The 11732-nt window shown below is 41.7% G+C and overlaps 1 protein-coding gene across 11 annotated transcripts in view; it reads right to left on the reverse strand.

The window, feature by feature from the left end:
* The window catches only part of tp53bp1 (tumor protein p53 binding protein, 1), a 30493-nt gene extending 19006 nt beyond the window's left edge, over positions 1-11487 (reverse strand). For 5 of the 11 annotated variants that reach the window (XM_028601508.1, XM_028601680.1, XM_028601843.1 and 2 more), the window contains exons 1-13: positions 8083-8115; positions 7561-7777; positions 6790-6885; positions 5113-5200; positions 4937-5021; positions 4776-4843; positions 4531-4659; positions 3295-3349; positions 3031-3191; positions 2665-2791; positions 2219-2313; positions 1944-2128; positions 108-1209 (exon numbers count right to left, since the gene is read on the reverse strand). In XM_028601508.1, coding sequence (XP_028457309.1) covers positions 108-1209; positions 1944-2128; positions 2219-2313; positions 2665-2791; positions 3031-3191; positions 3295-3349; positions 4531-4659; positions 4776-4843; positions 4937-5021; positions 5113-5200; positions 6790-6885; positions 7561-7740 — 2371 coding nt within the window. In that variant the 5' untranslated portion in view covers positions 7741-7777; positions 8083-8115. The other 6 variants (XM_028601259.1, XM_028601349.1, XM_028601593.1 and 3 more) reach the window with 6 other exon arrangements.
* Positions 11488-11732: the final 245 nt, after the last annotated feature.

Raw genomic sequence — 11732 nt, forward strand, 5'->3', positions numbered from 1 at the left:
ACCTCTTTGATCGTCCCAATCCCAGGTTAAGAAACGCTGCTTTTAACTAAGTAGTGGATATCACACTTTGCTGACTGTGACATACGGTATATCTGAGCCCATCTTACCTCCCGAGCTATCACTCAGGCTCTTGTCTTTGAGCCCCTCTGGTTCAGGCCCCACCCTCTCAGGAGCCGGGTGCACCTTCTTCGCCTGCGCCTGGGACCCGTGGCCGTTAGTGGAGAGGGACACGTTGCCTCCGATTGGCTGGGAACTGTTGGTCTTTGACTGCGACGACACGTCTTTCGGAAGAACCTGGGAGTCTCTCTCGCTGTCTGCAACGACAATGACGCTGTCCTCTCCTCTGTCGCCACTCTCCCCCTCCACGGGCTCAGGAGACAACAGCTGGCTGTGGGAGAGGGCCAGAGCCATTCCTGAGGCCCCGCCTCCCAATGCGCCCTCCATCACCACCTCCTCTTCTACCTCATCCTGCACAGGCTCATCCGTCACGTCTTTGACCGTTTGACTATTGCCAACCGTTCCACACTTCTGTGACAATGGTTTTACAGAAGGACTCTTTGCAGTTCCTCCTTCCTTCCCCAAGTCTACAGAACCCTTCACCACATCCACAGCAGATGTGTTAGAGATCATAGACTTCGAGGACAAACTGCATGGTGTAGTGTCCTGGGGAGTCTCCTGCACACAGCTGTTAACGGAGGGATCAAACTTTGGTTGAGAGCAGGACTCCGCTTCAGCAGAGCCTGCCTCTTTGCTGTCACTTTTACTGTCTTTTACATTCACATCTTGTACATTCAAAGAGGTCTTTTTGTGCACGTCAGACTGCTGCGACAGATTGGACGACTCCTTCTTGGCACATTCGCTGCGATGCTTTGGTGATTCAGCAGAGGCGGAAGCTTTAGAACTGGCGGCGGTTTGGGACTCTGAAGAGACGCCGTTGCTCTCGCTCCTCTGGTGTGAAACCACCGAGTCGCTGGTGTCGACACCGGGCGGCTCCTCCAGTTCCTCGATCTGAGTGGCCTGGCTGTCCTCCTCAACGTGTTCCGAGGTCTTCTGGGCTGGGCTACTGCTCTGCGTGTTCACGGAGAGCTGCAAAGGCAAAGTGAAAGCAGCTGACTCCAGCTGTTGAGACTGTGTCTCGCGAGGCAACAGCGCCATCTTCTTATCGGACTGCCGTGGTGCCTCTTGGCTCTGCGTTGGGACAAACGCATCCTGAGAAAACAGAAAAACACATACATGGAATATCATGAACCAGGGCTGAAACTAAGGATTATTGTCATTGATTCAACTGCTGATTTCTTTTAATATTTTTTGCAATTAACTAAATATTTTTTGGAATTAACGGATTAATCTCTTGTTTAGAAAATAGTCAAAAACAGTCAAATCCAAAGATATTGGAACTTACGCTAATATTAAGAAAATGTCCCATATTTTAAGAGGCTGTAACCAGTGAAAGTTAAGCACTCTTTATTTGATAAAATATTCATCAATTAGCGAAATCGCTGAAAAACAAAATCGCTGAATCCGAATCGCAAACCACGAGGCAAGTCAAAAATAAACAAATCAGTGCGGAAACGATTAGTCGTTTAAGCAATTAGTCGATTGACAGATAGTAAATCAAAAACAATTCATCAATTTTCAAGCAAAACTGCCAAACACTGAGCATATTTCATCATATGTAGGGCACATTGCATAGGGTGGAATATGTGCTCAAAAAACACAAATCAATGATTTTAAAAACATATTGCCATGTAAAATAAGGGCATTTTAATTTGGGAACCTTCTGGGAAATGGTGAGGGTCAATATTCTTTATTTTCTGAAATTTCACCCAAGAAATAATTTTCTTTTTTTTAATTCATTTAAAATGTAGTGAGGTGCCATGTGCTGCAGCCCTAAAACAAATGCATTGAATAGGCTAATTAATTCAAATAAAAAATGTACACACATGAGAAAACTCTGGCTGGGAGGGTATAGAGAGAGTTTGCTCTAACACAAATCCAGGGGAATTCTGGGATATAGGAGTAGAGGCGGACGGGTGTGGCTTGGAGGCTGCCTCCGTTTCCATCGGCTCTTCATCTTCTCCGGCCCGGTCTTCTGGGGGCAGTGAAGTATCCATCGCTTCATCAGCACCTGACAAAGCAAACTCATTTTAGTTCCACTTACCGGCTGACTTGCTCTTTCAATTCAAATTTAGCCATTAAAGTAGGTTAAATCATTCACCGTGTTCATTCTCTGGTCCAGTTGGTGAGCTGGGAACAATTAAAGGGGTGTGGGTGAAGTTGTCTGGGGTGGGGGCAACATAGTCAACAGAGCTCCTGGGGAAAAGGGGCAAAGAGAACAGAATATCTGGTCATTATCTACGTTTCACTTGTGTAAGGATGTTAATGATTAACCGTTTAACCCTTGACCAACAATAAGAATTTTGACCTATTAAAAACAGTATTATTAAAAGAAAAATTAAAAATCTAAAAGTTACAGAAAAACGTCTAACAACCTGCGTTCTAAGCTTCTTTTTACTGCTGAGTTCGTGGCTCTCCACAGCGCTGCTATATCGATGAGGACTCAGTTGCTTGCTTGTCAGTTAACGGTTAATGATCGATTGACAGGGTTTGACAGGATGGACAGTGGACAGGATAACTCAATATGAGAGCACTCTTGTGACTTACTGGGACAGACTTTCCTGCACCAGTGTTCCCTGTCCAGACAGATGCAGCAGTCGCAGGGTGTGGGCCGGTGTCGAGGAGGGGTGAGCCTGCTGCTCCGGCTCAGACACTGTGCTGTCCACCGCAGCACCTGAGAGTAGCACAAAGGTATATTTTATATATATATATATATATATATATATATATATATATATATATATATAAAAAACGTGGCACAGAGAGAGAGTCCAACTTTTAACTTGTATAAACCACTTTCTGTTTGACTGACACAACTTACCTGGCTCTGAAATAGAAACAACTGTCAGCAACACTCTCCTATTACCTGCAACCTTGAAAAGACCATGCAGGTTTGCATATGCACAGATGTACCTGTCTTGTCAGCGTCGAACATGTCCTCCTGCGAGGACAGGATCTCACAGTCCTGCTCGCCCTGCTCACCAGAGGCCTGTGAGTGCAGAAGAGCCTGGACGCTCAGCTGCCTCCCAGACGGACCCGGAGGCTCCAATGAGCTGCTGGAGCTCACCTCAGATCTGGAGGAAAGGAAAAAAATAAAAATAAAAAACGCTGCTCATCCCCAATGCAGTATGTGCACCGTTAATGAATGTAGGATTTAAACACCATATGGAGCTGTACCTCACTGCTTTGTTGTCCTGACTCTCTGAAGTCCTGGAGCTGATGCCCTGCTCTGCTTGTGATGAAAAGAAGGTGTAAGTTAGATTGACTTTTTAAAATATTTGATGTCAGTATGAATGCTCTGATCAGGTACTAAATAATGAACTGTTAGACCCAGCCGTCATGCTTCATCCAGTGGGATTAGGAATTTATTTCTGCTCTGACCGACACACACATTATGCATTTGTTCATTCCACCAGCAGCCTCACAGTAAAAAGTAAACGATGAGCTGTTCCCCTGGAGCAAGTACAAATATGTTGCCTCGACAATGAACATTTCAACCCTCTTTATACTTAATGTATGCATCTTGAGCTGAGTAAATAGTTACCAGAGAGATATATAACAAAGGAAGCATGGGGGTACGGACCGAAGTACGGAGTGTGGACTGGTAGCTGGAGAGGTGCCAGTTCACCTCCTGGGCACTGGCACTTGAGCCTTGCTTCACTTGAGCAAGGCACCAGACCCCCCAACTGCTCCTCCCTCTGACTTCTCTCCATTAGCGTGTTTAGCGTGTATCGGTCCTGAGCATGTTTGTAATTCAGGCCGGTGTTCGATGTGTGTGCAACTGTACTAACAGAGTGAAAATTGTGAATTTCCCCTCACGGGATAAATAAAAGCATTCTTCTTCTTCTAAAGATGCACTGGAGCTACGGATGAGTGACAAATGACAAGAAATACCAACATAAAGTGTCACAGTGAGGTGTTTCTACACCATGAGCCCTCCAGAACATCTTCAGTGCTCCTTTCTCTAAACTCTACTCGAGAAATGAACACGATTCTACAAGGAGATATTCTCGGATTTGGTGTTTTGATGGTGGTGGGGGAGGGAACTGTCTGACACGTCACTCCACAGTCTCCCATAAGTGTTCAGTAGGGTTGGTATCTGATGACATCGAAGACTAATCAAACCATTTAGTGACCTGTGGGGTCCTGTATGGAAGCATCTGCATTTGTTATGTCACTCCACTCACTTATTCAGGATATTCCTTTAATATGTCACCCATCAGTAGATTCAAATTGAATTTCTTAAATCACCCAGGAACCAGGTCTGACTGGAGCCTTTTGAATATGTAAATCATTCGAGACGTGCAGATTAATATTCTCTGGATCAATTCAAAGTAAATTTTGGGACTTAATAACAATGAAACATAGAAAGGTGTAAAAATAACGAAGAAAAAAAAAAACCCGTCTCAATACCTAATTTGGTGCGTCTTTCGCTGTCTGGCTGCGGTACGATGTCTTCTTCTTCCTCCTGACTGTTCCTCGCTTCACCTCGCAGATCCTGACTCTGAGAAAGCTCGAGAAAACCAAACTGAGAGGTTCCCTCTGAAACACACACACACACACAGATGTCATCAAACGCAATAACAGGTGATGTAATATTAAATTCTATACTGGACATGGATGTTATTTCTTCCTTAACACGTGAGAAGAGCTCCTACCCTCAGACTGAATGCAGTGTGTGGTAGAATCAGCTCCAGAATCCATATCAGTGTCCTCTGCTGCACACCTGCAAGAATAAGAACCAGAGTGAAAACACTATATCATTGCCTTACCCTGAGCATCATCAATCAGTAAACATCAAAGTCTGGTCCCCACATACTTTTTCTTGTTCGCTGGAGGGCAAATGTTTAGAACTTGACTTTCCTCCTGGAATGCAGAACTGGGGTTGTCCGCCATGAGAATGCCTACATTAAGAAAACAGTGTTGTTTTTGTTTTATACAGGATTAGTAACATACAAATGAATGCCATATCCATGGTGTTAAAAAAGCACTGACCTGGTTCGGCTTGGTTGTTACTCTGGGAGCTCTCCGATTGGCTATCAGTCTGAGATAATCTGCTTCCTAACGGGGAAGATATCAGTTCCTGGACAAGAAAAAACCTTCACTAGTTGCACAAAGCAACACACTGTAACATATATCAAACTAATTCAAAATATAAGGGGAGAAAGCAAATGTGCTGTCATAAGTCAGGTTCCCTTCAATGTATTGGTGAGCCAAAAGAGAAAAAGTTCAGATTTAGAGGCAGTGGTGAGCAAAAGATTTGCCCGTCTACTAAACAAACTTTTTAAAGCCATAGAGCTTATAATAAATGGCAGTGGGTGACACAGATTTGATGAGAGGTGCTTGCTTTGTCTCAAGTCACTATACTCCAGTCTAATTTGCTCAAGTTGTCAACCAAAATACTACAAAAGATTGTGTCATGTTGGCAGAAAAGCTGATCAAACTTAAACAAATCAAATTATGTTTGGAAAAAGATATATATTTAACCTCTCTGCTACCTCAATAGCAGGGGGGAAGTGGTCTAAAGTTCAATGAACTCAGAGATTCAGACACGGCTGCAGGATCTGGGCCACGTGAGTGCTGCCACTTCAGATCGCCTTAACAGCCAGCCACCTCGGGCCTCTCCGTATGCAATTTGCATGGCAGCTATCTGAGCTCCAGTTTCCCCCGCTGTCCAAAGACATGTAGGTTATGTGAATAGGGATCTCTAAATTGCCCATAGGCGTATTGTAGCTGTGAATAGTATAATGGTACTATATGTGTCAGCCTTGTGATAGACTAGCAACCTGTCAACTAGGGGTGTGAATCTTCCCTGTTCTCACGATGCGATTACGATTATCCTGTCAACGATTCAATCCGATCCGACATCCCGATGCGTCACCTCCTCAATATTATTAGTTATTGCTACAAATGGTTTTCATCAACAAATTCAAGCACTCCCTATTTTATTGTATCTGCTCTTAAGAAAAAGACACTTCCTGAATGTAGTGCAATCTGAACAAAGCAGCGACCGGAAAACCAACAAGTAACAGCAGTAGGCAATAACAGATTATGGCCTGTCAATCCTCCACGTCCACATCGCGATGCAATTATTAATTTCAACACCCCTACTGTCAACTAGGGCTGCACGACATGAGGAAAATATCTAATTGCGATTATTTTGAGTGATATTGCGATTGCGATTTGATTCACGATATTGGAGGGAATGATCATTTTTGTCTCATTATTCTCATTTTCATTAAAAAATATTGAAATGAAAATGATTATAGTGTGATTTTTTTGCGAGGATTTGTACCAAAACAAAGTTTTTTTTGTTTTAAGATAATTTTTGGGGGGCTTTTCCCTTTATTTGATAGTAACAGTGGATAGACAGGAAAGGGGGAAGAGAGAGACTGAGGGGATGACACGCAGCAAAGGGCTGCAGGTCAGATTCAAACCTGGGATGCTGCAAAGAACTCAGCCTACATGGGGCACACACCCTTACTGGGTGAGCTAGAGGTCGCCCCACAAAACTGTTTTTCTTTAGTCTGTAGGATAGGATTTGTAGGCCGGGATTTGGATATTGCACTAGTCCATATTGAGATTTCAATAAAATTCAGATTAATTGGGCAGCCCTACTGTCAACCACAATAAAACATCAACAACATGTCTGGCAGCTTGTCCAGAGTATACCCTGCCTCTCGGCCTCTTGTCCAATCTCACCAAGTGACCCTGAATAGTGGATGGCTGGCTGGATGGATGGATGGATAGCTGGATTGATGTCTCCATCTGTGGACAGGTTGTGCGCAGGATGGGGTTAGAAAACCCAAAATATATTTGTGGGAAAGTGTCAACAAGCTGACTGACCAGCAGTGGTGGAAAGCAACAAAGTACTTTTACTCAAGTACAATTTAGAGGTACATTATTTGAGTATTTCAGAAACTAAATGCCACTACATTTATGTGACAGCTGTTACTTCTTATTTTTCCAGATTCACACAAAATGTATTTAGTTTATGACAACTGGATTATGTTATCAAATATAATATATTGTTTTTGTTTAATCTACCGGTATGTAAATAAAAAAAATATTTATAATTACTTCCATTTTGGAGTAAAATGCTGCTCATACAAAAATTCATCAGGATTAATATAATAATAACATATTAACATACCGGTAATAATATAACACTAACAGGGGCTGTTAACGTTTCTCTATTTTCATTAAAGTCAAATTTAGCAGCAGGATGTTTACTTGTATTGGTGTTTTTCCACACTGTGGCATCGATATTTGTACTAAAATAAAAGAATTTGAATACTTCTGCCACCACTGCTGACCAGTAACGTTACAGTTGTTGGGCTTGTTATGCACTCTACAAACATCAGCCTCAACCGGTCCAGCAGAAGCTATGAGCCAGCCCTGGATGTTAGTTACTTGGTAAGATCAGTTAACTTTGCAGCTCACCAGAACCGGACTCCGGGAGGTGGGCTGCAGGCTGGACAGGCGCCGGGCCAGCAGAGCTCGGTAGCTGCTTTCGGGGTCGTCCTCCAGAGCGACACTGTCCGGCTGGGAGTCCTCCACGATTAGACACGGGTTCTCGGGCTGAGGCAGGCTGGAGTCCAGTTCACTTCCACCGGGATCCATGAGGTCAGGCCGTGGAGCGAAGACGGGCTGTTGTTAGCTATAGCCAAGCAACAGTAACACAACGAAGACATGCATGTGAGTGTTACTACTAAGTCTACTATTGTTACCTGCAACTAGCCGGTGTTAGCTAAAGCTAGCTAGCAGCTAACGTTATTGCTCCGGCCAACAACAAAGCGTGTGCTGCCCATTAAAGAGTCAGATGCTCCCCAGAAAACTTCGACACACGCCTGGAGCCGCGTAGGTTATTTGACTTATAAGTTAGTTTGTTGTTGTTGTGAAGTATTCATTCATTCGCCTTTATTTAACCAGCTAACTGTTATTTTCTTCAGAAAACATACACACCCACTCCAGCTCAGCTCCTCCTCGCGGCAAAACTTACCAGAAGCGATTTCATTGGTCCGGTTGGAACAATGACGTCACATTGGAATGCTGATTAATTAAAGAGATATTAAATTGAGAAGAACATTTTAAAAAGAAAGAGAATTCCAATAAATAACATTTTAAAAAATTACTATAATAATAGCCTACGTTAAAATAAAATAGAAAAAATTGTATCAGGATTTAATTAAAAAAATGTGTTTAATCTATTTTTTATTTGGTATTTGGTGCATGTTTTCTTTTTGCTAAATATTAATTCTGTATTTAGTACTCGTCATTCATATATTTTATTTCATTTGGAAAAGTAAATGCACCTTCTATTTAGCTGCTTAATGTTTATTGACACAAACTATTTATTGTATTTTATATTTTTGCTTTTGAAATGAATTAAATATCACTATTTTGTCATTTTGTACACTGCATATCATATCATTGTAATTTGAAATGAATTGCAAATTGAATTTTCATTTATTTCCATCAGTATATCAGCAGTATATCTTTTGTGCTTTTTATTGTAACTTTAACCTGCTTAATGGACTTCAGATGAAAATTAGCCCTTGGGCTACAATCTGGCATTTTTTACGTGTACTGTTGTACATGTTCATCAAATGTGCATTGTTCTGAAAAATAAAATTAAAAAACAATATGTTATGCAGTCTGTAATCACTTTTTAACATTGTGTTTTGTCCTTGCATCTACCATATTAATACCCTCTTGACGATTGGTATTTTCTTTTCTTTTTATTATAACGTTCCTTAATGGTTTTACATGATATATTACTATGTACTTTTACAATATGTAATGATAAATCATATGAAAAAGAGAAATCTAGGACATTGCGTCCCGTAGTGGGATCTCAGAGACCTTCAGGGGTCCTTGAGGGGGCTTTCGGGACTCCAGCAAAATAAGATATAGGTTAACTTTCACCATCATTTCCTCAGCTAAGACTCACTGAGTTTGATGAGTTTTTCCCACACATTTCTTTCCCCCTGCTGTTACCGGCTCCACTCCTCCTGCACATCCCCAGCTATCTGATTTCATATTTTAATCATTACTAAGGCAGATTTGACAGAAGAATCTTTACATAAGGGAATTTGGAACACAGTCTGACTGCATGTGGATTTGAGGTGTAATGAATTTGCATCTGGGCATTCTTAAATAGGCTACTTGAAGGCAAACACTGACTAGTTTAGAGCAGGTTTATCTCTACTTCTCAGTTTAGGATAACTATGCAATACTCTCGTCTTCTCTTCCAGAAAGTGAAATATCTGCATTGGAAGTTGTAACAGATATTAATCTCTATCAGTATACCTGTGAGTGCGATTGTTGATTTTAAGTGATTAGAAATTGCAAACAAGCACAGGTTAGATAAGATTGCATTTCGTAAAGAGCTTTCAACTGGTTTGACGCTCACAGTTTGGGAGATTAACAGGAGGCCTTTCAAATATTAACATCACTTTGTCATCATCCTTTGACAGCCTCAGTTTCCATGGAGACACCACATTTCCTGTAACACCGCAGGCTATGCAAATGCAGATCACAGAGGTAGTGGCAGAGAAAGTATAAAGCAGTGAGCATTTGACTGATTGGGGGCTGCTGGGAAAGTGAGTTGCAACACAGAAAGTCTTCAGAATGAATGAGACCTGGTTGAAAAGAGTCACACCGACACTTGGATTGTCTCCTCACCTCAGAACCATCTTCTTTAAGAGTCAAGACCCCGATTAGAGTCATCACAAGCACAAATGCTTTTACCTTAAAGACCTACAACTAGCTATGAGTACATTTAGGAGGGCGCTTTATGTGTCAAATGATATCTTGTGAGAAATATCACAGCCACAGAAATGATATTAAACATGATGAAGCAGGATAAGGTCATTATAATTTCACTACAGACAGGCTATAACTTCCTTAAGAAACATTATTCTTCACAGGGGCAGAGATTACATTCTCCTGCAGAATCCAAATTTGAATGATTTCAACATACAGATGCTCATCTCTGTATTTCGAACTTCTGGGTCATTTTGTGCTCTGCTCCAAGTCAGCTGAAGGTGTATCATGCCAAAAATGAATGAAACCTGGTTAAAGTTACGCTGACACTTGGATCGCTCCTCACACCTCAGAACCATCTTCTCCAAGAGTCAAGACCCCGGATAAGAGTCATCACAAGTAGGCCTAGAAAAGCTTTTTACTGAAAGGCCTAAAACTATATAAATACATTTAGGAGGGTGCTTTATGTATCAAATGAAATCCTGGGAGAAATAACACAGCCACAGAAATTATATTAAACAACACGAAGAAGGATAAGGAAAGTATACCTCACTACAGGCAGACTATAACTTCCTAAAGAAGCATTATAGTGATTCTTCACAGAGATACATTTGCAATTTTCTGCAAAAGAAATCTCAAAATTTGAATGATTTCAGCTATTCAAAGGCTTATCTCTGCATTTCAAGCGTCTGGGTCATTTTCTGCTCTGATCCAAGTCATCTGAAGGTGTATCATGGCAGACAGAAGCAGCCAGGGCCTGACCACAGCTCTGGTTTACAGGAAGGCATTAGCAGGAATATCAGTGACCAGCATCTCAGTATGAGAACACTGATGAGGTGGAGACATCCTGGCTGGCAACAATGCAATAATGAGTATACCTTATTCTGCCAAATGAGCTAATGTTTATCTAGCAATCCATCTATCCATCCATCTATATATCTATCCATCTATCTATCCATCCATCTATCTATATATCTATATATAAATATATCCATCCATCTATCTAGATATCCATCTATCTAGATATCCATCTATGTAGATATCCATCTAGATATCTATCTATCTATTCATGGCACACACAAAAAGATCAGGGAATCTAATTCCCAGCCCCGGTTGGATGCTGGTGTGCATCAGCCTCCTGCAGCCAACCTTACCGACTGGCACCGCAAAGTTCAGCGTAACGTCGTCATTTCTGCAGGTCGGGCTGCCACCCACATTAAGAAATGCGCAGCCACTACCCAAAATGTCTAATCTTAGCCACCTCTGCCGCTGACAGACACTGAAAACACACAAGCATAATGCTGCTCCGCGTCCTCATCATCAACCATCCCCATTTACTACTGTTATTCCCCCCTTCCGCAATGCAAAGAGGAAAAAAAAGAAACAAAAGCTTTACCTTAGGAATCAATATGTCCGCTCTTGGGTTTTTCCAATTTCTTTCACTGCCCCGTCGGTTGCAATAATAACGCGTCCAACATCGCTCAGTCCTTCCGTGCTTCTGTTTTGTTGAGAGTCAGGGTGTGGAATACACACGCATGGCACGTAAAGATGCTAAGGCATTTTTTAATGTAGATGCCATGCTCATTTCCTGGAGTCACACTCAGCTGCTTCACATGGATGATGAGCAGTATTACATTCATTTAGAAACGCAAAAATGTAGTTTTTTTTAATTATTTTTTTAAGTAGGCTACCCCTGGTTTATGTTGAAGTACTCCTGGTCTGGGAACATTGGACTATAAGATAAAGAATATCACCAAAAGTATCTTTTAAATACTGTTATATGTGTAATGCCTTATAATGCTATAAAGTTTCCATGCCCTACTCAATGTGTTGTCAATATAATGCCA

The sequence above is a fragment of the Perca flavescens genome, chromosome 1, assembly GCF_004354835.1.
Source record: "Perca flavescens isolate YP-PL-M2 chromosome 1, PFLA_1.0, whole genome shotgun sequence".
Classification (NCBI taxonomy): domain Eukaryota; kingdom Metazoa; phylum Chordata; class Actinopteri; order Perciformes; family Percidae; genus Perca; species Perca flavescens.